The sequence below is a fragment of the Bipolaris sorokiniana genome (genome assembly GCF_000338995.1).
Source record: "Bipolaris sorokiniana ND90Pr unplaced genomic scaffold COCSAscaffold_16, whole genome shotgun sequence".
NCBI lineage: Eukaryota > Fungi > Ascomycota > Dothideomycetes > Pleosporales > Pleosporaceae > Bipolaris > Bipolaris sorokiniana.
Window position 1 is genome coordinate 394822 of NW_006911910.1, and position 26168 is coordinate 420989.

The 26168-nt window shown below is 50.2% G+C and overlaps 8 protein-coding genes across 8 annotated transcripts; 3 read left to right on the plus strand and 5 right to left on the minus strand.

The window, feature by feature from the left end:
• Positions 1–993: 993 nt before the first annotated feature.
• COCSADRAFT_347158 (uncharacterized protein) lies at positions 994–2171 on the minus strand (the record flags this gene model as incomplete). Its single annotated transcript, XM_007706440.1, has 4 exons — positions 994–1427; positions 1678–1855; positions 1913–2001; positions 2110–2171. 4 exons carry the CDS (start codon positions 2169–2171, stop codon positions 1250–1252), a joined length of 507 nt encoding a protein of 168 aa, XP_007704630.1. The 3' UTR covers positions 994–1249.
• A 1086-nt stretch (positions 2172–3257) lies between these two features.
• COCSADRAFT_126950 (uncharacterized protein) lies at positions 3258–5057 on the plus strand (the record flags this gene model as incomplete). Its single annotated transcript, XM_007706441.1, has 5 exons — positions 3258–3600; positions 3664–3790; positions 3843–4186; positions 4239–4663; positions 4709–5057. 5 exons carry the CDS (start codon positions 3258–3260, stop codon positions 4895–4897), a joined length of 1428 nt encoding a protein of 475 aa, XP_007704631.1. The 3' UTR covers positions 4898–5057.
• A 1938-nt stretch (positions 5058–6995) lies between these two features.
• On the minus strand, positions 6996–8659 carry COCSADRAFT_100594 (uncharacterized protein; the record flags this gene model as incomplete). The annotated part of the gene is made up of 2 exons (XM_007706442.1): positions 6996–8162; positions 8438–8659. 2 exons carry the CDS (start codon positions 8657–8659, stop codon positions 6996–6998), a joined length of 1389 nt encoding a protein of 462 aa, XP_007704632.1.
• A 2731-nt stretch (positions 8660–11390) lies between these two features.
• Positions 11391–13267, plus strand: COCSADRAFT_126954 (uncharacterized protein). The gene is made up of 2 exons (XM_007706443.1): positions 11391–11491; positions 11599–13267. Exons 1-2 carry the CDS (start codon positions 11412–11414, stop codon positions 12962–12964), a joined length of 1446 nt encoding a protein of 481 aa, XP_007704633.1. The 5' UTR covers positions 11391–11411; the 3' UTR covers positions 12965–13267.
• Positions 13268–13344: 77 nt separating this feature from the next.
• On the minus strand, positions 13345–16279 carry COCSADRAFT_152007 (uncharacterized protein). Its single transcript, XM_007706444.1, has 3 exons — positions 15728–16279; positions 15537–15623; positions 13345–15481 (listed from the first exon to the last, which is right to left on the minus strand). Exons 1-3 carry the CDS (start codon positions 16032–16034, stop codon positions 13692–13694), a joined length of 2184 nt encoding a protein of 727 aa, XP_007704634.1. The 5' UTR covers positions 16035–16279; the 3' UTR covers positions 13345–13691.
• A 148-nt stretch (positions 16280–16427) lies between these two features.
• Positions 16428–18847, plus strand: COCSADRAFT_251871 (uncharacterized protein). Its single transcript, XM_007706445.1, has 2 exons — positions 16428–16827; positions 16884–18847. Exon 2 carries the CDS (start codon positions 16900–16902, stop codon positions 18706–18708), a length of 1809 nt encoding a protein of 602 aa, XP_007704635.1. The 5' UTR covers positions 16428–16827; positions 16884–16899; the 3' UTR covers positions 18709–18847.
• A 682-nt stretch (positions 18848–19529) lies between these two features.
• On the minus strand, positions 19530–21743 carry COCSADRAFT_40788 (uncharacterized protein). Its single transcript, XM_007706298.1, has 2 exons — positions 21304–21743; positions 19530–21243 (listed from the first exon to the last, which is right to left on the minus strand). The coding sequence occupies exons 1-2, from the start codon at positions 21714–21716 to the stop codon at positions 19701–19703; spliced, it is 1956 nt and encodes a 651-aa protein (XP_007704488.1). The 5' UTR covers positions 21717–21743; the 3' UTR covers positions 19530–19700.
• A 2431-nt stretch (positions 21744–24174) lies between these two features.
• COCSADRAFT_184866 (uncharacterized protein) lies at positions 24175–26010 on the minus strand. Its single transcript, XM_007706446.1, has 4 exons — positions 25939–26010; positions 25360–25699; positions 24471–25296; positions 24175–24408 (listed from the first exon to the last, which is right to left on the minus strand). The coding sequence occupies exons 1-4, from the start codon at positions 25958–25960 to the stop codon at positions 24379–24381; spliced, it is 1218 nt and encodes a 405-aa protein (XP_007704636.1). The 5' UTR covers positions 25961–26010; the 3' UTR covers positions 24175–24378.
• Positions 26011–26168: the final 158 nt, after the last annotated feature.

The following is a 26168-nucleotide window of genomic DNA, read 5'->3' on the forward strand; positions in this document are numbered from 1 at the left end:
AATCTTTGCCTCTCATATTCGTTGTCGGTCGCTACGTTGCAACAACTGACGTTCCATGAGAGAGGTACAAAAACAGTGAAGCAGAATATAATTTTATATTTTTTCATGAGATGAAGTTCGTATGGCATCGAGTCGAGGTATTCCAAGGTGTTCGCTTTGCATAGAAATTATGTGACCGTGGCTTCGGCATATTATACATTCTATAGGGGAGTTCGGCACTTTATAGTCACCCTGTCTACTTTTGAACATCATAGCTGGTTCACTGTGAAACTACACCGGGTTAGCATGTCATATGTGATTATCGATGTTGATTGAACTATAACTAGTACTTGCTATAACGGATATCTCTGGTCTCTCATCATTTTTTTCTCTACTGCGAAATCCCCATAGATCCATACCCGGCTGAACTGATTCTGGGCAATTCTTCTCTCAGATCCCTCCGCTGCACATGTCTACGACCTGTCTTGTTCCTTTCTCTGGCCAATTCCCAACACTGTACAGAACATACACCACCAGCTTGACTTTCGTGATTAACCTTATTTCAGCGAAAAGCCGAACGAAAATCTAGTCATCAAGTTAGCAACGGTCAACAATCAAACGCCAATAGATTTCTGTAGGGGCGGCTGATTCCGAGCTAAATCTTGCTAAGCTTAGAATACCAATCGCAAGTTACATGACCATGCTAGTAAGTCATACGATATCAAGCAAGTAACACAAGATTTGCGTACCAAATCATTCCGATGTTTACCTAGTCCAGCCATCATCACGACGATATCCATTGGAATCTAGAGTAAGATCTGGATTTGGACAAAAGCAGGCTTCTGAAAAAAGCTATTTCCTGAGTCATTCCAGTTGAGACTGCATGTTTCTAGGGTCCGACATCCGTTCCGCCTCAAAAATACACACAGCATGATTGTCATAGATAATATACACGTTGCACAATCATAGGTCTCGTTATAGTAAATCAAAAATTCATTGAAATTAAGTAGCATTCTCTGGGTAGTATCTAACCGAGCATCTGTATGAACCCATCTGCTTTTCACACGTCCGATATAGATATTCGGGGGTTTCTATCATTTAAAATCACAAGCTCTTTGGTCAGAATCTGTTCTAGGAATGATGACAGAAGGCATATATAACATACAAATTGCAAAATCGCACGCGAATTTGGTCTTCGGGGCGCCTGTCGCCATCACCATATTCGGTTGTTGTGTAATCGAAATTTGAACGTAGTTCCGTGGCTGAGAGCTCAGTAAAACCACAGATCCTCCAACAGTTCCTTTGCTGTGGGCCTATCCCTTGAATTCATTCTCATAATCTTGCAGCTGAAGCTTCTATCCTCCACCGTAAGTTCCGGGCCTTCAGCCATCGCGAAAGGCTTCAACAATCTATTTTGCTTGAGGTAGCAACTGGGGATTATAAGGGTACTTTGCGACTCTTCATCAGCAATCCCTATAACTCATAGGGAAAGGGCCGAATATATATGCTTGCTTGGCCAGAACATGGGCGGGGAATTCTGGGTCATTCACCGAATGACACTTAGGTAGGAAGATATGTCAGTTTCTACTCCATATAGGACTTATAAGCTGCAAGGAATATTCAGCAGTCTTACAACCAGCGAGCGCATTATTGAAGAAACTTACTGTGGCACCAAAAGATCAAATGTCCGTACCCTACCGGAGTTGGAGGTTTGCTTCAGGACTGCGAAAAATCGCTGCACCAATGACGTGACCAACTTCGAGCGGGTCCGCATTTGGGTCAACACAATATGCGTCTGCACAGTCACTCAGCTCCAATTTGCTGAACCGATTTGTCCCGTGGCCATATTTGACGAAGATGTTGTCCGGTTTGACATCTGTAGCTTAGTCAGTCACCTCTGATCCTCTCGAAGATGCAATCCTTCTAATCTGACCTGTATGCACATAGCCTGCTTCGTGGAAGGTATTCAATGCTTCAAGGGCTCCTTTTGCTACGAACTTAATCTCTGACCTCTTCAAATTTCTTATATTCGAGGCCTTGAGCACGTTATGCTAGAGGAATTTTAAGACCAGAGCTGGAGGCTCGTCGATCTGAGTAAGCAATGGTCGAATGTGTGGGCAATGCTAAAACATGCTCAGTATCTCCCGTTCATCGTCAAGGAGTTTTACAGGTGCGGTCTTGATGATAACCATTCTCTTGTTTGTACTGCTTCCCAGATTAGTATTATTGAATGACTGCTAAGCGCGGTGCTTACCTGGCAGTCCCAACATTCTTATGTAGACTCCTCAAAACTGTATACGTCCCCAGACGCCCCTGCAACCGTTGGCAATCTTGAGTGCCACAGACATATTTGCCGGAGGTATTATTTCCTGGTGGACTGAAAGAAATGGAGGCGGGCTTACTACCTAGACACTATCACAGAATGTACAATTCTGGTATCTTGGCATGGCTGCGGCCAGTGAAAGCAGAAATTTCTTAGCGCCAGTCATATCGCGTTTGCTTGTGCCCGAAATACCTCTGGGACTAATCGTAAGACCATACAAGACCCGTAGAATATCCGCCCAATAATCGCTTACTTGTCAGTGAGCAGAGGCACCTCACAGTTCTCTATACCCGAAGAATCTTAATATTATTATCAACGCTCAGATGTTAATCCTTTAATCCCAGCTTTTAAAATTGATACCCATAATATTGTACCTATCACTGGTCACTATGTCTTCTGAATCAGTTGAGCTAGATCGATCATCGTCGTTTTCGACCTTCCGTCGCCCAATCTGGCTAGGCTCTCTAAAACCCCGCAGTCATATGGAACAGGACAATGATCTCACAATCGTCTTATCCAAGCTACCCTTACTATCTATTTGCCTGTTCACTCAACTTTGCGGCTAAGCTGGGGAGATACCGAGTATGCAAGGCCCTCAACACTACAGTTGGCAAAGAACACCAGTTGGCGAAGACATAAACGACAAACTCTCTAAAGATTAAAGGAAATATCAAAGCTGATGCATGGATATGACATCATTAATTTTATTCAAGCGATAACAGTAAGCGAATACGTACTACAGGCCACTGCAATCATTGCAAGGGCGCTACATCTCAACAGGAAAATTACCCGATTCGTACTATGCTATTTACATTTCCAGATACATAGAGAAAACGCACTAAGAAATGATGTGCAGAATGAATGCACTCAATTTTGTTGAAATACAACCCCGCACCTGACCGGGAGACACAGAATCTGACATTTCCTTCTTCACATGCACATGTCATCTGAAACGATGGACTTCAACTCAACCACGAACAAGCTCATGCAGCTCGAGGCGCTACTGCATTCTGCACTAGCCACACTGGGAGTATCAAGCGTAAATTACAAGAACTCTCTTCCTCCAAGAGCGCTGTTCGATGCCCAAAGAACGATTCTCGCTGCAGTTGGTATGATCACTGAACTAGTGAGTACGCCGAGCGTACGTCTTCTGGAAGTATCTATGCAATATTTCGAGGCACGAGCTTTACACATAACAGCTGAAAAGCGGATCCCAAACATGCTTGCTGGCTGTGATGAGAACGGTGTCGCGGTCAAAGAGCTGGCAGAGCAAGCGGGTTGCGACGCCCTGAAACTATGTTAGTATCGCCAGTATATGCGGAAGGCCTCGGCCGTGTTTGTTGACCTTTACATAATGGTAGCTCGAATTATGCGTTGTCTTTGCTCCATACACATCTTCAAGGAAGTGCAGCCTGACCGGTTTGCGAATAATGAAGTGTCAGCTGCCTTGGTAAACAACGAGCCTCTCAGGGCATATATTGTAATGTTGTATGTCTGCTTGGGCTCTCATAAGAAGACAACACTGAATATCCATGTGTAGCGCATTCGACCTGTACTCTGCTTCAGATCATCTACCTAGATCTCTTTTCGATAAGAAAATGGGCCCTTCATACGATGTCGCAGAGACTGCCTTCCAAAAAGCTTTAGGCACCCACAAACCAAGATGGGAGTGGTTCGAAGACAAGATTACCGTGCAAAATTTGCTGGACGGCCGTTGCGGGACTGACGGAGGACAAAGCGGATATCCTGGTCCTTTCGGCTCCGAGCTGGACAAGGCAGTGGAAGGCAAGGCTGGATCTGAGCTGATAGGCCGGCCAGAATTGCCCATCTTTGGCCTCGCAATGGTTGGAGGAGGTAGAGTCCTTGGGAAGGCTCATCTCTATGGTGCGTATCCCAAATCATACCGAGAATTTTCAGCAGCTAACAAAATAGCTAGACTATCCTTGGGAATCGCTAGGCTCCGCTTGTGTCGTCGATGTGGGAGGAGGCGTTGGTGGATTCTGTCTCCAACTTTCGCAGGTCTACCCGCAGTTGCGATTTGTCATACAAGATCGCGCACCGGCGCTGGAGCAGGCAGAGACGGTAATTTGGCCTAAAGAAAATCCAGACGCTATTGCACAACAAAGGGTGCAGTTCTATCCGCATGACTTTTTCGAACCAAACCCGGTAAAAGAAGCCGAAGTGTATTGGCTTAGATATATCATGCACGATTGGTCAGACGAGTACTGCGTCCGCATTCTGAAAGCCATCAAGCCTAGCATGGGCCCACGATCACGGATTCTGATCTGTGATCAGGTCATGAACACGACGCTGGGTTCGGAAGAGCTCACTGCTGCACCCTCTCCTTTGCCTGCTAACTGGGTAAGTTGATGGCCTAATTAAGTGCATTTGATACTGACTTGATAGGGGTATTACACGCGTTACTCGCATCAACGCGACCTCGCGCTTATGGCAGCGATAAACGGTATTGAACGCACGCCTCGTGAATTCCGTACTATTGTTGAGAAATCGGGATTAAAGCTACTCAAGATATGGGACTGCCGCAGTCAGGTTTCATTAGTAGAGGTTGTACTGCCTGAGTCAGAACTATTGTAAAGAAGAAGAGGGAAAAGAAGGCAGAAGGGAAAAAAAGAAGCATGAGGCTACCGACTACGAGACGAAGGTAGGGTCCATTTGGGAGACCAAGAGCTTCAATGTTTTGCTGGGGATGAGAATTTTCAATCAGAATCATTCATAATACAGAGTTCAACTATGGACGTATCATATGCATGTTTTCATGTCAACTTGTTTAAGCAATTTTAGCACCAAATGAAACCCCTAAAAATGAGACATTCTAATGCACTTTCAATACAAGTAATCACAGACTCACTTTTCATTCAATCATCTTCTTCCAAATAGATTTTTTCGCATATATAAATGGGAAGAATGCGATCAGTCAGTAAGCACAAGCATAGGTACACAAGTTGTCTTCCTGCAATCGTCAACAACATCACGCCCTAAAACAGCTCATTCACATCCCAATTTCTTCCCTCGCGGATAATTGCCTTACTCAGCTCAACCCTCCTCCATCCATGGCAACACCAAATGTTTGAGCCTCTCAACCCCATCTCTGGGCCCTAACTCCCAAATCTCGTATCGACATCCACCACTTTTCTTCTTTCAATCGCCACCACAAACAACACAGCACGTCAAAGCACCACTCCGCCTCTCCTCGCCCCACTCACCCTCACCGCCTTCCTCATCCAATCGCCCCTATCCACAAAACACAAACACAACGCCCTAGCATCTCGTCAAGAAGAGAAAGAAAAACACACAGACAGCGGGGCCACCGACCACATCGAGACCCTGCCGCATCATCCCCTACGTATCACAAGCACATTCTCGCCATCCAATCCCTCATGACCATTTTAACCCCCTGTTTCCCACACATTTACGTACATATATACGTATGGACATGCTTGTTTGGCCCCCACACGCTAATTCTCCTCCACGTTACACAAAAAAACTGTTTTTTGGCCGCTCAACGGGCGTGGGGCTGCTACTGTTGTGTCACCGTGGCACAAGTGCGATGGTAGATCAGCGGGCTATGTGGCATGGGGTCTTCCCAGACAGGGTAGGTATGTAGCACAGTGAGTGAAAGGCCCATTTATTCTGTATTTTTGTGCGCCCGTTGAGTGACGAGTGACTGCAGCGTTTTTGGGAGATGTTAGGGGAACGGGGAGGGAAGAGGCTGGCTGCATGTTTCTGTGGATTGGGCTGGGGTGTGCGTGGGAGGGCTCTGTTTGCATGTTAGGGGTATATGTGGTTAGAGAGGAAAGAAAAGGGTGGGGGGAGATGATCTTTGTAAATAGTGTGGCTGGGGATGAATTAGGGGTTTTGGTTTGGCTCTTGCTAGGAGGTGTTGCCTCTTTACTTGTTCTTCCATGTTTCTGTTCGTCGTGGAATTGATGCCAGAACAATTGATCGATTTTAGATGACTTGAAATTCACTCAGTTAAAAAATGGTCAACGAGTTACTTGCGCGGAACATGTGAATATAACTGATGATTATCATTATTCTCTATCTGCATACGATCAATCGACACAAAAATATCTGATACATAGCTGTTCGTGTTTCATATCAAGAAATGCGTGCGCAATCTAGCCGATATGCACACCGAGCGTGTCCGAATGCTGGCAATAAAAGACTTTTGCGAAAAGAGTGGCCCTGACGTTGTGTCTCTCTTCTGAGAAGAGACGGGGAGTAATGTTTCGTTAATGCGCGAACAAAAAGAGAAATCTGCGAGCGCAATAAGAACAATGCGCGATTGGAAAAGAAGAAGAAAACATAGTGAAAGCCGACGGAAGTTGCAGAAGGCATGTATGGTATATGTTGAGTGGGCACAAATGCAATGAAAACGACAACGGTAATAGAAAATTCAAAGAAGACGGTCCAGCAGTGTCTGCCAATTTTCGGAAGGGAGATAGCGGCTCGCTTTCACTGAGGTCGAGAATACCAGGAATCAAGTTCGTGCTTTCTGAGACGCTTCATCAGGCTCAATCTGGGTGGAGATTTGGTATCGGATAATCAAGGCCAAGCTTGATTCGAAAAAACTTGCCAGCCCCCGATCAGCAGTAGCGGATGTGGATTCAGGAAGCATCGCAAGAATCACTGGGCTCGATTTATCCGAAGAAGCGCAAAAGATTGGGCGCCGTTAATAGGTGGTGTTCAGGCTGCCTACAGAGGTGCGTTGCAACCGCGTGCTTCGGCCATGACATACATCACGATGGGGTTTGCGGCTGCTGGATGAGTTCTGAGGTGGAGAGTGATTCAACGGAGTATAGCGATGACTAGTGCCTAACGGGTGATTGCTCGGCAAGTCACCAGCCGTGGAGTTCCGCTTCGCTGAGTGTCTGCTTTCAAAGCTGTGAATGTTTGATTGAGTATCTCCTGGTGCAATCTGGTGACTTCCACGGACACAAGAGTACGCGGTGGCTTGTGCAGATGCGCTCGTTCCATCGAGAAGACCCGAGGTGCTAAAGGCCAACTCAAGCTGAGAGCTCGTGCTTGTTGTGGTTATGTCCCCCGTCGTAGGAAAGTAGCTGATTGGGTTTTCTGTGCTATCATGCAGTCTGGGTTGAGCAATGACTTGTTTCGCATCGTTTGTTGGAGACGCCCCTGGTACATTTGCTTGGTTGCCTCCCTCAACTACCCAAGGCATCGGCGGCCTTGCAAAAGATCCCCTATTATCGATGGCAGAAGAGCCGCTTACCCGAGCAGATCGGAGACGCTCGTCTTGTGATTTATCTACAGCGTTACGATTGGATTGAGCTGGATTAGGTTGTGGCATTGGCAGATGCCTCCGAGGCACGCTGGGCTCTGATGGGTGTGTTTGGCGGGGACGAGGTCTCTCGGGCAGAGACAGCTGGAGAGATGACATGCCAGCATCTAGGGGAGAAATGTCTGGTGGAGTTATCCGGCCGTTTGAAGTGGCATAGGGCAGACTATTGAATGATTCTTGGTCGAAGCATGAACCCCCCAGATATCTCGCCCCTGAATCGCTTCCTCTATATGAGGACCCGTATATGTTTGCGTTTGCCATCGGTGCCGTGTTTGGTATGTATCCTGGTGGCTGTTCCAGGTTAAAAGCCTCCACAGGCGAGGCGTCTTCAGGAAACGGAACAGTCCAAGCTGGGGCATATGTTGATTTAGTGTCGAGTGCTGGGTATTGAGAGTATTGAATGGGTATCGCGCGCTGATACAGGGAGTTGTCGCCTCCTGACTGATACACAGGCATCATTTGTTGTGCACCTGCCAGGCTGCTCAAATTGTGGGCCATGTTGATATTATCCATGACTTTATGCACGACATCAGACCCCACCTGCAATTATTAGCGAAAAGTCATGGAATTTCAAAGCCTACTTACCCGATGAAACTGGCAGTTTGTTGATTCTACTCCAGCCGCCCGGCAGTTGAGACAACCAGACCCGTTACCTGGGTCACCGCTGCACCGAATCTTTCTCTTACGGCAACGTGCACACTGTACTCAATATCAGCAATCCGGCATCCCAGAATGTTGCATTGGAAGAGATTTAATAGCTTATTTCAGTCGCATGCGGACCAGATAAGAATGCCCTGTATCAGTACTTGACTTACCGCTACTGCAATACGACGTCTTACAGGGCCAGCTTCTACCATATGGTCCTCTCCACCCAGCATGGCTCGTGTGTGCATGCCGCCAACAGGGTAGCTGCGAGGATTCTCTCGTGTGTTGTGACTAAGTGTTAAAGGAGCATGGCGGTCGTCGTAGATATAGGTCTGGTATGAAATGTTGTGCGATAGGCAAGGACGCTGGCCTTCATACTCCATAAATGACATGGACATGGGTCTTACTGATAGAATTAGCTGAATCGGTGTTGACGGAAATAAGCTTCTCAACTTACCAAAGAAGGAAGTTGACACGTTTGTTCCTTGTAGAGGTATCTTAGGGCTCGTTCAGAGTAGACTGTGGGCTGTGGCTAGATCAGAGCGAATCGGCTGAACTGTCAATGTCTGGAACATGAATGTTGCTCAACGGCAAAGGCGAGATAACCGATGAGCGGGTCATACAACAAACGACTAGAGGGGCGGTTTTTATAGCTTAGAAGAGCAGCAGATCCAGTCTCGGCGACACTGGGATGTAGGGTCAACAGTGTGGCTAGAGAGATGTAGCAGAATCGACGTGGCAGTAGTAATGCGAATGAATCTTTTTCAAACATGGAATTTGAGACTTCAGCGGCCACCGAGTTTTCTAATCTGTTGGATTGCTTGTCGATGTCGACTGCAGGATGACAGCTTTGCGGGAACCTGCATGCATAGTGACCGCTCTGTGAACAGGGGTTATGAAGCACGTATCTCAGAAGAGCACTGTCAAAGCGCCGCGGAGAATGAAAATAGGTGAAACACCGTACGCTGGATTGCGTGTCATTCACAAGCCTAGGGTTCGACGAAACATTCTAACCAAGAGGAATATAGTCGGATAACCTCCGTCTAGGAGCATTATATGAAGACAACTGCGAGGCGTCAATCAGAATCCCAGTGAGGCCAACAACCATCTGTGTACACTAGCAACTGCATAGTATCTCAAAAGGGTTGTCGATTGTTTGTAGACTGCATAGTACCACCGCGGAAGCGGGGCATATAACAAGGAGTTGAGGCCACCTTTACGTAATAATCTTCTAATGAAAGCCTACAAACTTTACTACAGCTGGGAAGGGAATGGATGCCGAAAAGAATGAAGGGGCTAATTCCACAAGGACATTGAGTCGCCGGAACAGATACACGGCGGTGTTGACTGCGCTAGCTTTCAAGGAGCCGGACAAAACACCCAAACTCGACTATTCACCAAAAGGTCAATATTATCATGGCAAACAATGCCTCTTTATCGGAAAGTCTCGGGAAAGACGCTTTGCCGCCAGGGTTGGAGCAGAAACTACACTGATGTGTAATCTGCCTTCAGTATTTGCCCCGTTCTCACCCGACAACCCTCTCTGGTGATCGCCAGAGTTGTGACCATAACTTGGCGATTCAACTTAGTCATGCAAAATACCGGCACTGCGTCTAATAACTTAGGGCTGGGCGGATATACGGGGAACGCCGGCAGGAAACTTCCGGCGGATTCTATGCCCGATTCAGATGGCGATAACTGATACAATCACTCTTATCGAACAACCCTAGCTTTCGTGATCACTACAGCAAAACTTATTTGGACAAAATTACAGATGCGTCTCTGGTGTGGTACATTTTTAATGCAGAACACAGCGGTATTGTGGACTTGGCCTAAGCTGAATCGATGTAGAGTGCTGTGTCGCCGATCGAAAGAGAGCGCATGATGACAAGACATTGACCATGAGATACCATGCTGTTGCTGGAAAGACGAGCGCGTCAATTGTATGGTCTCTCTGGGCGACGGACCAATAAACTGGTAGATTTGTGTGCCAAGAAGCGAGCAAACTTTGATACGCCATGTTTAGAGGCAAGACTTCGCGGTGAGACGATCACTCATCGATCGAAAACGTCGGAGATTTGCTGATTTGGATTCTCTCTGGCCTATGAACCCCTGTTGCACGACGGTGGTAACTTGGACTGTCTACTCGATTTTTTCCTAGTGTCACGGCTGTGGAATGACGAAAAGATTACAAGACTCGTGGGTCTCCCATTGCTGCATATCTCCGGATGAAGCAGTTCTAGAGTCCGGATAAGTAATGTGACGTGACGATGTCCCATCCTTGCAAGAATAGTGTTACTGCGTTTGGAATTGTCCACTATTGTCTCTCGCATAGGTATAGAACCATGTCTATGCTATTAGCAAGACATGTTCACTGTAGGCGAGAAATTTACGAGAGATACTGAGTATGTAGCAGTTTTTGAAAGAAAAGAATTGTTGTGGTAGTGTGCATTACAAAGCTTCAATTAATTAGAGGACGAAAAGAGAGGTACATGATTACCCACATTCAGGATCCAACGGCTACCGGGAAGTGATGACGCGCAGCAAGTGATCGGCTGTCGGTAAACCATGATGATTCTCGTCTAATAGATGCCATTGGAATGACGGATCCGGGGAATTCGGATCGACGCGCATAGTATGCAACCTAGCGGCTTGCCTGTAGCTGGACAAGGATCGCTGAGCACAACAATTAGAAAGCGGGTGACACTCAGCGGGCCACCTCTCACAAGAACCCCACGCCCTTCCTGAAACATCTTAATGCTTTTAGACTGTCTCCCTGGCAGCAGTAACATGGTACATCGCACTCCCGATACTAAAATCGAGCTGTCAGTCTGGCAGTGGCTGCATGTTACGGCTGCATCTAAACACGCTCTTGGAGAGGGTTTGGAATAGTATTATGAATACATTAGCCAATACATCAAAGCATATCAAACATTCTGGAACGCATTGCCCCACAAGGATGAAGTTGAAAGTATGCAAGGTTCAGGTAGTTAGACAAAACAAAACCTTCGTGCCTGGAGCTAGGCTCTTTTGGGCAATACGTCATAGTGACTAAGCAGTCACGCTGTCGCAATCCCGAATCTGTCGCGTTCAACTCCCACCTTTGCGACAAACACTGGTTCTCCGCACAACATAGCCCAAGCCATGTCTGTGCTTCTAGAAACATCACTTGGGGATATCACCATCGACTTGTTGGTGGACGATGCGCCGAGATGTTGTGAAAAGTAAGTCTATCCAATCCCCACGCGTGCCTCGCGTTCTTTGACCTGCATCCTGCATGCTCTATCCCGCTGTCTTCCCAAGCTGAGCACACACAACAGATACTGACAGCCTGTCGCCTTAGCTTCCTTAAGCTATGCAAAGTAAAGTATTACAACTTTGCGCCCGTGCATAGCGTCCAGCCAAATTTCTCTTTCCAAACTGGCGACCCCATTGGCCCTGGTGCCAAAGACAGCGATGGCGGCCGCTCGATATGGGGCCTGCTCGACCCCTCGCAACCCGCAAAGAAGACGTTCGTTCCAGATTTCAATCCAAAGCTCAAGCACACGGAGATGGGCACAGTCAGTATGGCAACAGCACCAAACCCGGACGACCCCGACGAGCGATTTGCTGGTAGCCAATTTATTGTAACACTGGGGCCAAACATTGACTATCTCAATGGCAAGGCTGCCATTTTTGGGACAGTCGTCGAGGGATTTGATACGTTGGAAAAAATCAGCACAGCATATGTCGACGACCAGGGTCAGCCACTCAAAGACATTCGCATATTGCATACCGTCGTTCTCGATGATCCATACGATGACCCCGCTGGCCTCGTTGAGCCACCCGAAAGCCCCGCACCCTCAGCAGCGCAACTTGCTACAGTCCGTGTCGCCTACGATGAGAATCTCGAGGAGGAAAATGATCCAGAAGCGCTTGAAAAGGTTCGTCGAGAACGTGAGGCGCGCGCGCAAGCTCTCACGCTGGAGATGGTTGGCGATCTGCCATTTGCCGAAGTTGCACCGCCTGAAAACGTGCTGTTTGTGTGCAAGTTGAATCCTGTGACGCAAGACGAGGATCTAGAACTCATTTTTTCGCGATTCGGCAAGATTCTCAGTTGTGAAGTCATTAGAGATAAGCGCACAGGTGACAGCCTGCAGTACGCCTTTATCGAATACGCCAATCAGAAAGACTGCGAACAGGCGTATTTCAAGATGGACGGCGTCTTGATCGACGATCACCGCATACATGTCGACTTTTCACAGTCAGTCTCGAAGATTGCAGATGATTGGCGAGACGTGACAAACAAGAAGAGGAGACGAGCTGCTGGTGGATTCGGTGGTATTGACAATCTCGAGAGGAAGAGGCAGTACCGTGACGGTCCTGGGCGCCAGATCATGTCTGACTCGGTCGTCAACAATCTGGTTGCTGATTCGGATCCATCCAAAGACGCAGGGTCGCGGACGCGTGATACCAGCAGAGACGTGCGGAGAGACGACACACGAAGGCGCGAACGAAGAACAGAATACCACGATGATCGCTTCAAGCGCAACCGGAGCCGCAGCCCTAAACGCGACCGTAGAGATGGCGACGATGGCAGATATCATGACCGGAGACGAGAGCGAAGTCGCAGTCCCGACCGAAGGCGTGACAGCCGTCGTGACAGGAGCCGGGATCGCTATCGTCGGGACGATCGTGACCGCGACCGTCGACGATGAGAATTTGTTGTTTCACATGCCTTTTTTCAACGTTCACTTTAACACGCACGCTAGTAAGAGAGTTGGGACTGTAATGTAATATCCAATGTTCCAGATTCCAATAGTTCAGAATATGCATCCTCTGGTGCCACGGACGCCGATACTGCTGTGGCTGATTTCTAAGGCTCAGGGTGGGAATCCTTCGCTCCAAGTGTGCAGACTTGTGTATCGTTGTACTTTTGTTCGAGACTCTGGGTCTGGAATACACTCACTACTTTCACAAACTTTGACATGGTTTATCTTTTTTCCCCAGTCTTATAACGCAATCATTCGCGGCATTGTGATCTACATCAATTCGTCGCTACATTCATCATGTGCACATGCGTTATTGACAACAACACGTGCTAAGACAAATAGGATAATCGAAATCCTCATATCTAGAACTACCTAACCCATATGTGTTTAATCATGTAATAATTAGAACAGAGAGAAAAGCTCGACTACAGGACGAAAAAAAAAGGGTTCAAAAGTCATCCAAGAAAGAAACGCCTGCCACATCCAGCCCTCGCAATGCATATATCCCAACCAAAGAAAAGAACGCCCAAATCCATTAACTTTCCCTCGTTTTCCCAGCCAAAGAAACAGAAACCCAGCGCCGCGCCATGATGCTAATGAATGGGGAAAAACAGAGGACGGAGGGTGAGAAAAAGTGTTTGCCATGATCCAGCCCTTGCTTTCACAAATTCCTTCAATTGACGTCCATACCATCATCTTCTGCCTCCTCAATATCATCCTCTTCACCACCTGTCAGCACGCCCGTGCTACCTAGACTGCGTTTCCGATTGCTCCCATTATACGAACGGCCCGTGATCTGGGATAGGAGATCCAAGTCGTCACCACCGACAATGCGAGCTTCAGGAGTGGCTTCGCAGCTTAACTCGATAAGGCTTGCAGGGCTGAGATTGCGGTAACCGGCGGTGCGGACGACACGGCCAAAGTTTTGCATACAAAAAGTGGCTGCGCGTTGCTTGAGCCATTCTTCGCCGGCTGTGGCGGCACGCTCCCATATTATGGCTGCGTGTTCAATGTCTAGCTCTCGGCCTAGGCGATTGACACAGAGTAGGCGGAGGCGAGGCATGTCGTAAATGTTGGACATGACGAGCATGCCGGCAACATCGTTAAGCGTCGGGCCGTTTTGTGGGTTGGGTGCAATGCTGTCGGTGTAGAGATAGAACAAGAAGGCGCGGACTGCAGAATAGGGTTCGGGGATATGCATCTTTTTCGAATGGAACTCGGCCATCTGTGCATTCCACAAACGCGCAAAATGTGGCCAGCGAGCGTGTAAAATGAGCTTATGAACGTGTATTGGGCGTGAAGTAGGTGCGACAGCAGTCGATGAACCGTTGGAATCAGCTACGGCGATATCGCTGTAGTCATCATCATCGGGATCCGCAGTGATTATAAAATCTGCACCGCTGCCGCTCTCAGGTGGCTGATCGAAAGTCAAGGACAGGTCTGCACCAATCCCACTGAGGTGAGACGAGACGTTGGCGTCGGAAGAAGGCATCATCTTGGAGCGTGTGTCGGAGGCCAGCTCATTACCCAGGATGCCATATTTGCGAAGGTCTATGGCAAGTACGTCGCTGAGATATTCGCCGTTGTGATTTCCATCATTCGCCGACTCAATTGGGCTACCTAGCAGCCAGGCGTGTGTACCTTCAGGATTCATTGTGCAATAGTGCCAGCGGTAATTTGGGCTGTATAAATCTTTTCCTTCGGCTAGCTTCTGCCATCGCAAAGAGTCAAGCTCGAGGCTAGAAAGGCTGGTCTCACAGCTCAGCTCAGCAGGTGTGACGAAGTCCAGCATGCAGCCAGATGAAAAAAGGTGGAAATGTGTGCCCGCCGCTTGTGAGGGCAAGTTCGGGCTGGAATGGAATTTGAGCGAAGATATGGATCCTGGAGCAACGTATGGTGAGCGACTGGAGCTCATTCCATGATAAGACTGAACGCTTGAGTTGGCGGCATAACCTGTACTACCAGTGGCGAGTTGGCCTGAAGCCGGCACGGGATAGCGATGGCGAGATGAGGTGAGCTGTCGATCACCAGTCCCATACTTCATTGCGTGCTCGAATTCGGGGCTCCCTCTCAGATCGAGCCACCAAATCTCATTGTTCTTCTCCATCTCGTCATTGATTCCGCCAAAAATCCAAATGCGGCCATTCCAGATCCAGCTGGCATGGTCGTATCGAGGGACGAACCTCCATGTTCGCGACCAAGTCCATGTCTTCAAGTCCAGGTAGCAGATATCATCCAAGACACTGTCGTGCCCAGTCTGGCCGCCGCTGATATACAGCTTATCATCGTAGATTACTGCAGAGTGTCGAGCGCGACCGCGCGGTATGGGGCCGTTCAATTCCGGTTGTGTCCAATGAGCGGTTTTGAGATCGAAGACAATGACGTCGGCAAGATGTTGGCGATGCTCGTTCTCACCGCCAAACACGAGAAGCTTATTGCCCTGCCAAAGACATGCGGTGTGTCCTATATTGAGATGTGAGACAATGGCTGATGTGGAAGCAAAGGAAGAGAAGCCTACCCATCCGAACGCCTGGGATATCGCCATAGTTGTCGACCAGATTCCATTGCCGGGTAACGAGATTGAGGCGTAGGACGTGGTTGTATACTAGGAAAAAAAGTTAGCACCGAGTCCCCATGCTGCTTGCGCACCCGCAAACCTGCATATGCAAGTTTTTCGGTCCCGAAATTGCCGCTGCAAGTCCAACGCACCTTCGTCTGTGTATTGATCGAAGCCTCCAAAGGCATATATTTGGTCGTCACCAACGTAGGTGACTGAGGCATTGACGAGGCAGGCGGGCTTGGCACCAATGGTTGAGATCATCTTTGGTTTGTAGCCGTCTACGGCTGACCTCCGGCTTCTCACGGGGCTTGCAGACATGAGGAAGGTGTTGTTACTCGATCCGGCGGATCCTGGCGTGGGCGTGTGCGAGTGGGAGAGGGCGGGTGAGGGAGCAGAGGTGGTGGCGGGAGTGAAGGTGGTGGGTGGGAAGGCGGATCGAGAGCCTGGGTGAGCCATGGATAGTGAGTGAGGATTAGTGGATGGTGAGTATGTGGTGAAGGCCCGCGTGGGCAGGAGACGCCTTTGTCCCTACGTAGAGTGCTAGAATGTTTGACCAGGTTGGGTTGGCTAGCCGTGCATACTGCCGCCCGACACCGCCTGCACTGGAAACGGAAGCGCCGACCCACCAAAGACACAACTCAGCCCTGCGACTCACACGGAAGGAACGGCGGCACAGGCAGTCCTTCTCAGCCACAGCACGGGGAGCAGAGCGCAAAACCACAAGGGCAGCGAGGAGAGAGCGTCTGCAGCGCTGCAGGGGGTGGTAATATGTATGTAAGCAGTGCAGACGGGGAGAGGGCAGTGACGGCAATTTAGGGTCGAGATTGGAGGGGATGCATCACAGGCCAGCGGCAAAGCGAGCGGACGACATCACGACATGCACATGCAGAGCAGACCGCCTTGATGTGCAGCAGCCAGGGTGTGCATTTACGGTCATTTCCGCACGCCGTGGCACCGCCGGTCATGTGATGTCATCTGGCCTCCGTTGCCCAGTCGAGCCAGCACAGGGTCTCGCTTGCCGTTGCCTCGTCGACGCAAGCGTAAACAAAGGATACTTAAACGCCTCCCATACCTGCCTTCACACATGTCCACTACCACACACGCTTTACCCACTCTCCTCACTCCTGTATTGCATCTTCAGGCTGCATATCAGTCAATTACTTTCAAATCCATACTTCAAAAGCATCGATTACAGCATTGTATAATACTAATCCTTACAACCACATAACAGTCCCCAAAAGCCCATACTGTAGGACTACCATTCTGGATACGGATGATGAACACCTAGCTAACCCACTAGTCCAGCTCGAGATTAGCAGTCATGGCAACTCCAGCAGTTTGCTTGACTCCAGTCAAGAAGACCTCTTCCGTCTTCAACACCCGCACCGCTGGCGGTCGCATGCCACTGACTCCCTCTCCCCGCACCCCACGAACCCAGACCCCCGATGCCCACACACAAGAGTCTATCCATGGCGGCAACTTCATGGCCCGCCTCCAGCGCTCTGTCACAAAGACTACCCGTGACTCTCCCAAATCCAACATTGCTCGCTCACACACTCCCCGCCGGTTAGAGCTCGGTGTATCAGAATGGTCTCTCTCCGGAACCACCGCTGCTACCAAGGCTGCTACCAAGGCTGCCACCAAGGCAAAGAAGGAGAAGAAGGAAGCCACGACTGTCCGCGCTCGCCCAACCAAGACCCGCATCGCATACAACTCTGCTGATCGTTTCATCCCCAACCGGACGGCTAGCGAGGCCATCCGCAGCACCGGCGCAACCAAGCTTGACAACGAGCAGCGCCCCAAGTCCAGCTCCAAGGTTGAGGGATCAGCAGTACTTGCCAATGCCGCCAGTGCTTTCGATCTTGGTGGACGTGGTTCCGAGGAGGATGTAGCGCTTTCTTTGGAAGGCCTGAGTTTGGAGGACGAGGACGAGGAGAGCCGATCACGATCAAAGCCCACTCCTGGCAAGGCTGCCTACCAGTCTGAACTCGCATCAGCATGCGGCATCAACAACAACACACGCATTCTTGCCTTCAAGCCTGCGCCTCCAGAGTCATCCAAGCCAATCGACCTTCGCTCCCAATACAACCGCCCCCTCAAGCCCGCCAGCAGTGTCAACGCGCAGAGCCGCCGCCGCATTCCATCTGCACCCGAGCGCGTCCTCGATGCCCCTGGTCTTGTTGACGACTACTACCTCAACCTCCTCGACTGGTCCTCTGGCAACCAAGTCGCCATCGGCCTCGAGCGCTCCGTCTACGTGTGGTCAGCCGACACTGGTTCAGTAGCCTCCCTTCTCGAATGCCCCGCCGACACCTACATCTCGTCCGTCAAGTGGTCAGGTGATGGCGCATACGTCGGTGTCGGTCTGGGTACGGGTGAGGTTCAGATCTGGGATGTTGAGGAGCAGACCAAGCTCCGCAGCATGTTCGGCCACGAGACTCGGGTTGGTGTCATGGGCTGGAACAAGCACATCCTGTCCACTGGTGCTCGTTCTGGTCTTGTCTACAATCACGATGTCCGCGTTGCCCAGCACAAGATTGCTGAGCTCGTCTCCCACACTGGTGAGGTCTGCGGTCTTGAGTGGCGTGCCGACGGTGCCCAGCTCGCCACTGGCGCCAACGACAACATGGTCAACATCTGGGATGCACGTGCTCTTGCTGCTCCCAAGTTCACTAAGACCAACCACCGTGCTGCTGTCAAGGCTGTCTCATGGTGCCCATGGCAATCAAACCTTCTTGCCACGGGCGGTGGTTCCAACGACCGTCAAATCTACTTCTGGAACACCACCACTGGTGCGCGCATCAACCACATCCCCACCGACTCCCAGGTCACCAGCCTTCGCTGGAGCACCCACTACAAGGAGATTGTCAGCACTGGTGGATTCCCTGACAACAGCTTGAGCATCTGGAGTTACCCCTCTGGTGTCAAGAACATGGAGGTTCCTGCGCACGAGTCTCGTGTTCTCCACAGCTGTCTAAGCCCCGATGGCCAGATGCTCGCCACTGCTGCTGCCGATGAGTCGCTCAAGTTCTGGAAAATCTTTGAGAAGAAGCCCGGTCAGCCTTCGGTTGCTGCTGCTGGCTCTGCTTCCACAAAGCCCAGCGCTGTGAAGCAGATGACCATCCGGTAAATGCAATACGGCACTAGAAAGTCAGCTTGTGTACCGTGTGCACAAGCAGGAAAAGAGCACTTGGCTCAACACAAATTATAGTATAGCACGGGCATCACAACTACCGGTTTGCGCAATGAAGCTGGTAGCATTCATCCGACTCTACGCGCAACGGTAAGTTGGTAAGTATCACATCTCGGTTTTGGGTATGTGACGCGCTCCTCCTCTCCTTGAGAGAGAAGGATCTCCACATCTATCCTCGGAAATGTTTGTCAATCATACGGCTGGGATCCCAATTCATGGCTTTCTTGTCCAATTTCAGCAAGCGAGGCGTCTCGGAAGCATTTGCAACACGGTGTTTAAGAATTCAGAATTGGCCTTTCGAGCGTCCAATGGACAACGCAAGTTTGATGATTTACGATACCCATTGGGATTCAAGGAACGAACCCACTCAGTCTTATATCCTTCGAGGGAGTTATGTTTGGTTTAGAATATGGCGCGCATTGCGCTTGGGTTGGTTTTATAATGGAGCACGGGAGTCGTCTATGTCTTGAATACAATGAGAAAACATTCGAACATTTCAAAAGTCGTTTGCACTTAGTGTGTCCTGTGAGATGGGATGGTTTTCGACCAGCCTGGCATTGTCGTTCCTCCCATCTAACTTCAATTGGTAAGCTAACCCTCTTTAGGGCAATATGTCGTGCAACAAAGGGCGGCGCCAAGCAGTGACATACCCGACCGAAGAACTAGAGAAAACGATTCATAAATGATAAGTTGGCTGCTTTTGAGACCTGTAAATTCGACACCGGTTTCATCACACACACAAGTCATTCGAAAAAAAGTGAAGTGGTAGTATCATCAATTCGTCTATGGATAATGGAGCTCCATGGATTGAGGTGGGTATCTTTCACACCAAATAACTGACTAAAAAATATGACATTTTATCGTAGCACCACAAATGTAACTGATTAAACAGGGCGCTCGTTTGGCGCTACGCTCGGGCCTTTGTGGGTCTATTGGCCTGAACTGAATTTCGCCTGGTCCACGATAACGAGACCTGCGACGGTCGCACTAGACAAAGTAGAGAAGACACCCGTGATAAGAGCGGAGACAGCAACGCGAGAGACGTCGCCGCTGCGACCTGGGCTGATTTGACTGAGCACACCAATCTGAGTACCGAGCGATCCAACGTTACCGAACCCGCAGAGAGCGTAGGTGGCGATGACGCGAGATCGAGGGGACAGAGTGTGGTATGGTGACTTGGGGTCTTTGTCGACCAAATCGGAGAAAGCAACAAACTCGTTGGTGATGACCTTGACACCAATGAGGCGGCCAACAAGGAGCAGATCGTTGCCCTGGCGAGATACACCGAGGAGGAAAGAGATTGGGTAAAACAGGTAGCCGAGAATCAACTCGAGGGTCAAATCGTAGTCTCCATCAAGGTTAATGTAGCGGCCCCACCAAGTAAGGAGACCATCAATCAGGTTGAGAAGGGCGATGATACACAAGAGTGTGGAGATAATCATGCCGGCAATCTTGAGACCAAGCCAGGCGCCATTAGCAAAGGCATGGAGCGCGTTGGCAGGCTTGTGTTCATCGTCATCGGGAACAACGACTCGGCCGGCAGTAAGAGTCTCTTCGGTTTCGGGATATCGCAGCTTGCTGAAAGCCAGGGAAGCGGGAATGCTCATTACGCAGGAAGAAATCAAAGCCTGAGGATTGAGACCCATACCGATGTAGGCAACCAAGACACTACCAGCGATAGTAGCAAATCCAGAGCACATGACCTGATGGATTTCGGCCATGGTAAGGTGGGCGACAAAGGGCCTGATCAACATGGCGGATTCACCTTGACCAATAAAGGGAGATGCGGAAGCAACCACGGCCTCGGCACCAGATACTCGCATGGACCAGAAGAAAAAGACTGCAAACTTGCCAATGAACCACTGGATGATGCCCCAGTAGAACATGAGCTGGACAAGAGCCACGAAGAAGATGATAGCCGGGATAACGCTGAAGAAGAAGAATTGGTACTTGGAGATTTCTGGAGTGGTCAGGAAGGCGACACCGTCTCTGGCGAAACCCAGCAGCTCGCGAGCAAGCTCAGAGATGAAGTTAAAAATGTCGTATCCAGCCGTGGTGCGGAGAACGAACAAGGCAATGATAAACTGAAGCAGCATACCGACAATGACGGTGTGCCACACAATCTTGTTGCGATGACGCGAAGTAGCCCAGAAAAAGGTGATGAAGACCAAAAGACCAAACAGGGAGACTGCACGGTTGGCACGAGTGTTGTCTTCACTTTCCTCGCTGGCAAAGGATCCAACAATCATGACGGCAACAACGAGAAGAGCAGCTAGCGGCGTGCGCAGCTTCTCTGGGATGAGGTTCGCAAACCGGGTTCCCGTGTTTGTCCAGACCCAGTGCATGGGCTTGGTGACGACGGTGATTGGGATGTGGCAGGTGATCAAGCGGATCATAATTGCGAGCCAGAACAAGAAGGGAATGATCCAGTTCTTGTCATTGCGATGTTCAATCAGACTTGCAATCCACCATCTATGGCCTGTTAGACGGGCGATGCGCGAGACGATTGAAAGACAGAAAATTGGGCCTTACCCGGTGAAAAACGCGCCGATGAAGATGTGAAAAAGCAGCCTGTACTTCTTGTACAGGGATGATGGAGAATACCATTTCTTCCTCTTTTCACCTTCCATATCGGGGTCGGAAGAGCTGCGCGTGGCCTTTTCGACCTCGTAGTCGTAACCACCATTCTTTCCGAGTTCGTGCTTCTCATCAGCGATAGCAGGATGCGAGTGAGCATGGCTGTCTTGAGCGCTGGCGGAGAGGAACTCGCTCGGCTTCTCGTCGGTGGTGCCAGTTGTGTAGACGACATTGTTTGGGTGGGCAGCGCGAGGGCTGTGGTGCACGTGGGGGTGTTGGTGCTCGCGAGCAATGTCTAGTGCCGGGTCGTTGTTGCGCGCAACGCCCTCCTGCGGAGAGGCATTGTGCGGTTCGCGGATATCGGCCATGGCAACGAAACGGCAACAAGGGGGGGGGGGGCAGTTCCCAGCAAGAGGTTGAACAATGAAGAACTGTTGGCTCTCTCTCTCTTTCTCTCAAGCCGGCCAGGACGGGGAATTATATTTTCGCACCGTGGCTCGCGCTACGGCCAAAGTGGAGGGCGATTCGCACCGTCGCCGGCCCAGACAGTGCAAACAGCCATACGGGCGGTCCAAGATGTCACTTGGCAACTGCCTTTTTGGACATGGGCACAGCATAGTATGGCAGGCCTCGATTGGTCTGCCCGCCTGTCTGGGCTTTCCAGAAGGCTATAGTGTGTGGTTGGGAACCGCTTACTCGCTCTTCCCAGTGCTCGCAGTGCCGGCCGCCTTTGCGCGCCTCTGTAACGCTTACCGGGTTCTTATCTGCTCCCCAGCCTTGACAACCCGCGCATTGGCCAATCACGGAGATGAACGTGCTGGGCCATGTCCCTAGCCGTGATAAGCGGCGGCGAATATGCGCCCCTCCTCGGTTGAGCATCTCTTTTCGGCCTCGCATCGACTACTCCCCGCCCAGCCTCTGGCCTTGCAGCACGAACCACCGTCGTCTTCCCCGAGGGACTTCTCCTTGGCTATACCAAAGCAACGGGACTCCGCATGCACCATGCCAAAGGACCAAAAGCACGTGTACACAGGGAACAACAGAAAAAAGAGATAATCTATGCATCACAAAACAGGGACCCAGCCGAAAATCGCCAAGAAGCATTTTTCTTCGACATTTTGTGGCTAATACCCGCTAACTTGTGGCAAACATCCACCCTGCACATGTGCTGACCCACGCACCAACTACTACGTACGGGGCCATGTGACGCAACATGAGAGCCCGTAAACCAACGAGCAGTGAGAGAAAAAAGCATTCGGATTGGTTTTGGCACCGAAACAAAGTTATCTCTCGGCCACACTCGGTACTACAGCAACCGCCGCCATCATCCATCATTCAAGCCATCCCGATAGCCAGGTTGGCACTAAGGTCTTACATGGTGACCTGCAGACACGATTAGTGTTCTTATCACAAGGTTGCGCATTTCGGTATAAGCGCCGAATTGCGGCTTGCGGACTTCGCCTGCAAATGCCTTTTGGACTATTTGTAGTATCTGAAGGAGGGGAGGGGTGAAAGGGTTTCCCGTATTATGTATATGCATGGTAAGACCAGATGATCATCAGAGAGCCGGAGCGAGAGCGAGAGATCCGCGGCGTGTATGTATGGCACTGACTGCACTGCTTCTCCCGCTTTAAGCCCTACTAACCCTTTACCTCTTTTTTTCCCCCGCAGCGGACCCAGAACTTGCTGCTATGGGTTTAATCCCGTTTGGGTGGGTTTGGGTGGGTTTGATAGCCGATTCCATCATTATTAAACATTGCGAATCCCCCCATCTTCAGCAGAAAAAAACTTATTACATCACAGACGTTTGCCGGGACACTCTTGACCCCAAACATTTCGCTTCGTTTCCCTCACCTACTCGATTTGAAGGGGCACTTACGATATGCGGAGGTCGTCGGCTAAACCCCGCAAAACTCGGCCGTTACGTCTCAATCCGGCTCGGGCGGCTTTCCGCGGTTGCTTCACTTACAGTTTACAGTACCTAATAGCCAGCACGCCCCCCTCCAATCCTTCCTTGCAGCCGCATCTTTGGATGCCTGACAGAAGGCATACTAAGAAATCATCAATTCAGTTATCATGCATAGCTTGCGGGTAGGTCAATTGCTCCATTTTAGCATCACGCCCCCATGATGCCCAAATTGAGCGGGGACCAACGAGCTGAGTCGGTCCATAAACTACCCAATACTCTACGTATGCGTATGTCCATCTAGTCTCTCACCAGACTACTGTACACACCCGCCCGATCTCGTGCTTCGTATCCCCCCATTGACCTAGTCTCCGCACCCCCCTCCCCTTTATTTCCCAAAAGCTTGGTATTTGAGGGGAGGAGGGGACGGATCCACATGGTGAGGTCTCGGCACGGGGTAAGTAATGGGTTAGACGGCTGGAAAGTTTTCCATGTGACTGAGCAATGTGTATTCCACACTTTCTTCGTATCTGCAATTGGAATTGATAGATGAGGAGTTGGTGAATTGTTGACACCGTGTTGATTTGGGTATGCAAAGATGAGGTGATGGAGCTCAGGCAGTGAAATCTCACAACTGTTGAGGCACATATTTCGTTTTGTTGTTATTTTTCTTTTGCGCGCGTAGACAAACGAAGGATGAGCTGAGAGAGCGGGGACCCCGAATCTAACGCTGTTTGTTTGTTTTTCAAAATCAGGCACAGGTACGGCTGTGCGAACTGGCTTTTTCCAGCGAGGCCACTCTGGATTCGTCGCACCGGAGATTACTTAGATAAGTAGTCGAACGTTCAGAATCACTAGTCACCCAGCAACACATAATATGCGTAAAGGGGTCATAGACATGGCTATTTCCTGCACCTCAAGACACAAAAACATAGTACGATGGAATAGTATACGACAGGGGGGTATATACAAGCCGAGTCAATCTACAACACCCATACGCCGTACACCATACCCAATGCCGCTGAAAGTAATACACAACATATCCCCCATCTTTTGCTCCTCCAACTCCTGTAAACGACTGATAAAAGAAGACCGTTCCCATTCAAACGACCAACTGCCCCCTCTCACTTGCCCGTCATTTCCCCTTCCAAATGCTGCGGACACGTTAGCAACCATGCCATCACTTCAAACAGGGACATAAAAGGTAAAAACGTACCGACCACTCCGGTATATCACGTATACGCTGCCACATGTACCTCTCGAGTCGATTCGCAGCTTTAGCATACGGCGTGCTCTCATTGTTATACTTACGACAATTATCAAAGATAAGCTTAGCATCTCTGATAAAATCTTCCGGGTTGGGATAGAGGTCCTTTTCATGCTTCTCCTCCATGGTAGCAAGGTCCATGGGCTCCTTGATGACGTCGTAGTAATCCAGGACCTCGTCTTTGTTGACGGGTTGTTGAAAGGGCCAGGCGTTGCTGTTGTTCTGCATGTCGTTGAGGAGGTGGAGGAGGGCGTTGTAGTTGGGGCCGTGGCGGGGGGCGCGGGCGAGTTCGTCCATGACGGGGGACCAGCCGGAGTCTTTGATGGCAAGGATGGTGAGGGGGTCGATGGGTTTGAGTTCCCCCTTTGTCCATTGGGCTGGTGGCGAATGGATCTCGTAGCTCTTGCTTACTGCCATTATTTTGGCGTTTGCGCATTCTTTTTGCTTGAGCAGCATTCGGCCGGATTCGAGGTAGCGGATCTTTGGGACCATGCTGCATTGCATAATGGTGCCGCCTTCGTAGTCCTTGATGTAGCCCATCCATCGCGACTTTTCCAGTGTAATTTCCTTGGTGAAGCCCTGTTTCTTGAAGTATCCAATAGCGTAGTTGTCGGCGTAGGTGAGAAAGTGCATGACTTTGGATGTGGCTTTGACATAGTCCTTCAAATGCGACATGAGATGGGCACCATAGCCTTTGACTTGCTGGTCCGATGAGATGGCGCAAAAGACGATTTCGGCGAACTGGCCCTTGTCAAAGGGGCGGTAGGTTATGCCTCTGTGGTGCATGATAGTCAGCGTTTGGCACTACACGAATGGGAAGCAACAGGTGGCCACGCACCCTACCACTTCAAGTGGGTGTTTCACAATAGCTATACTCAAGTGCGTTCGGTCGTAGACGAGACGAGCAATGTAGTCCTTGGGCATCTTGGGCAACTGCTTCTGGAAGATACACTTCAAGCCCGTCAAGATGATTGTGCTTTCCCGCCGGCCGTCATTGTTGACGACTCTGAACTCAATCTCGCCATTGCGCTCCTCGATAACAGCAGGCTTCTCTGGAAAGGGCACTATCCTTTTGACTGGGGGCGCGGGGGCGTCGTCGGTCTGTTCAGGTGTAGGTGGGCTATGCTTTATGCGCTTCGGGGAGGCGTTGGGAGGATCGGTGGTCGCTTTGCGCTTGGCTGGATGGGACGAGGGGTCAGCTTTTTGCAGGTTCAAAGGTACATCCGGAGAAGAGTCACGTGCAGCGAGAGTGGGTATGGGGAGTGTCGAAGACGGGGGAGAGGTGGGATAGCCCAAGAGGTCGCGCAGATGTGGGATGTTGTTGCGGGGAGACGGCATACTAGGTGCGCGACAGGCGTGCAGGGCCGAGGGAGCGTGGACGAGGGGGACTTAGAGGGTGAAGAAGCTGCGCACTTACTATCTTCAGTTGCGCCCGCCATGATGTGGTGTTGAGCGCCTTCTTTGGTGTTGGGGCGCCTTCTCGTGTCTAGTCGCGCCTTCCGTTGCCCTGGTGGTTGACTGAACAAACGTCAGGGCAAGTCGCGCCTTCCGCATTGACCGATAGGCCGACAACCAATCACAGCACGCGGCGGCCACAGAACACCGCCGTCCAGAGGCCACGGCAGCAGCTTCACGAGAGACTCCCGA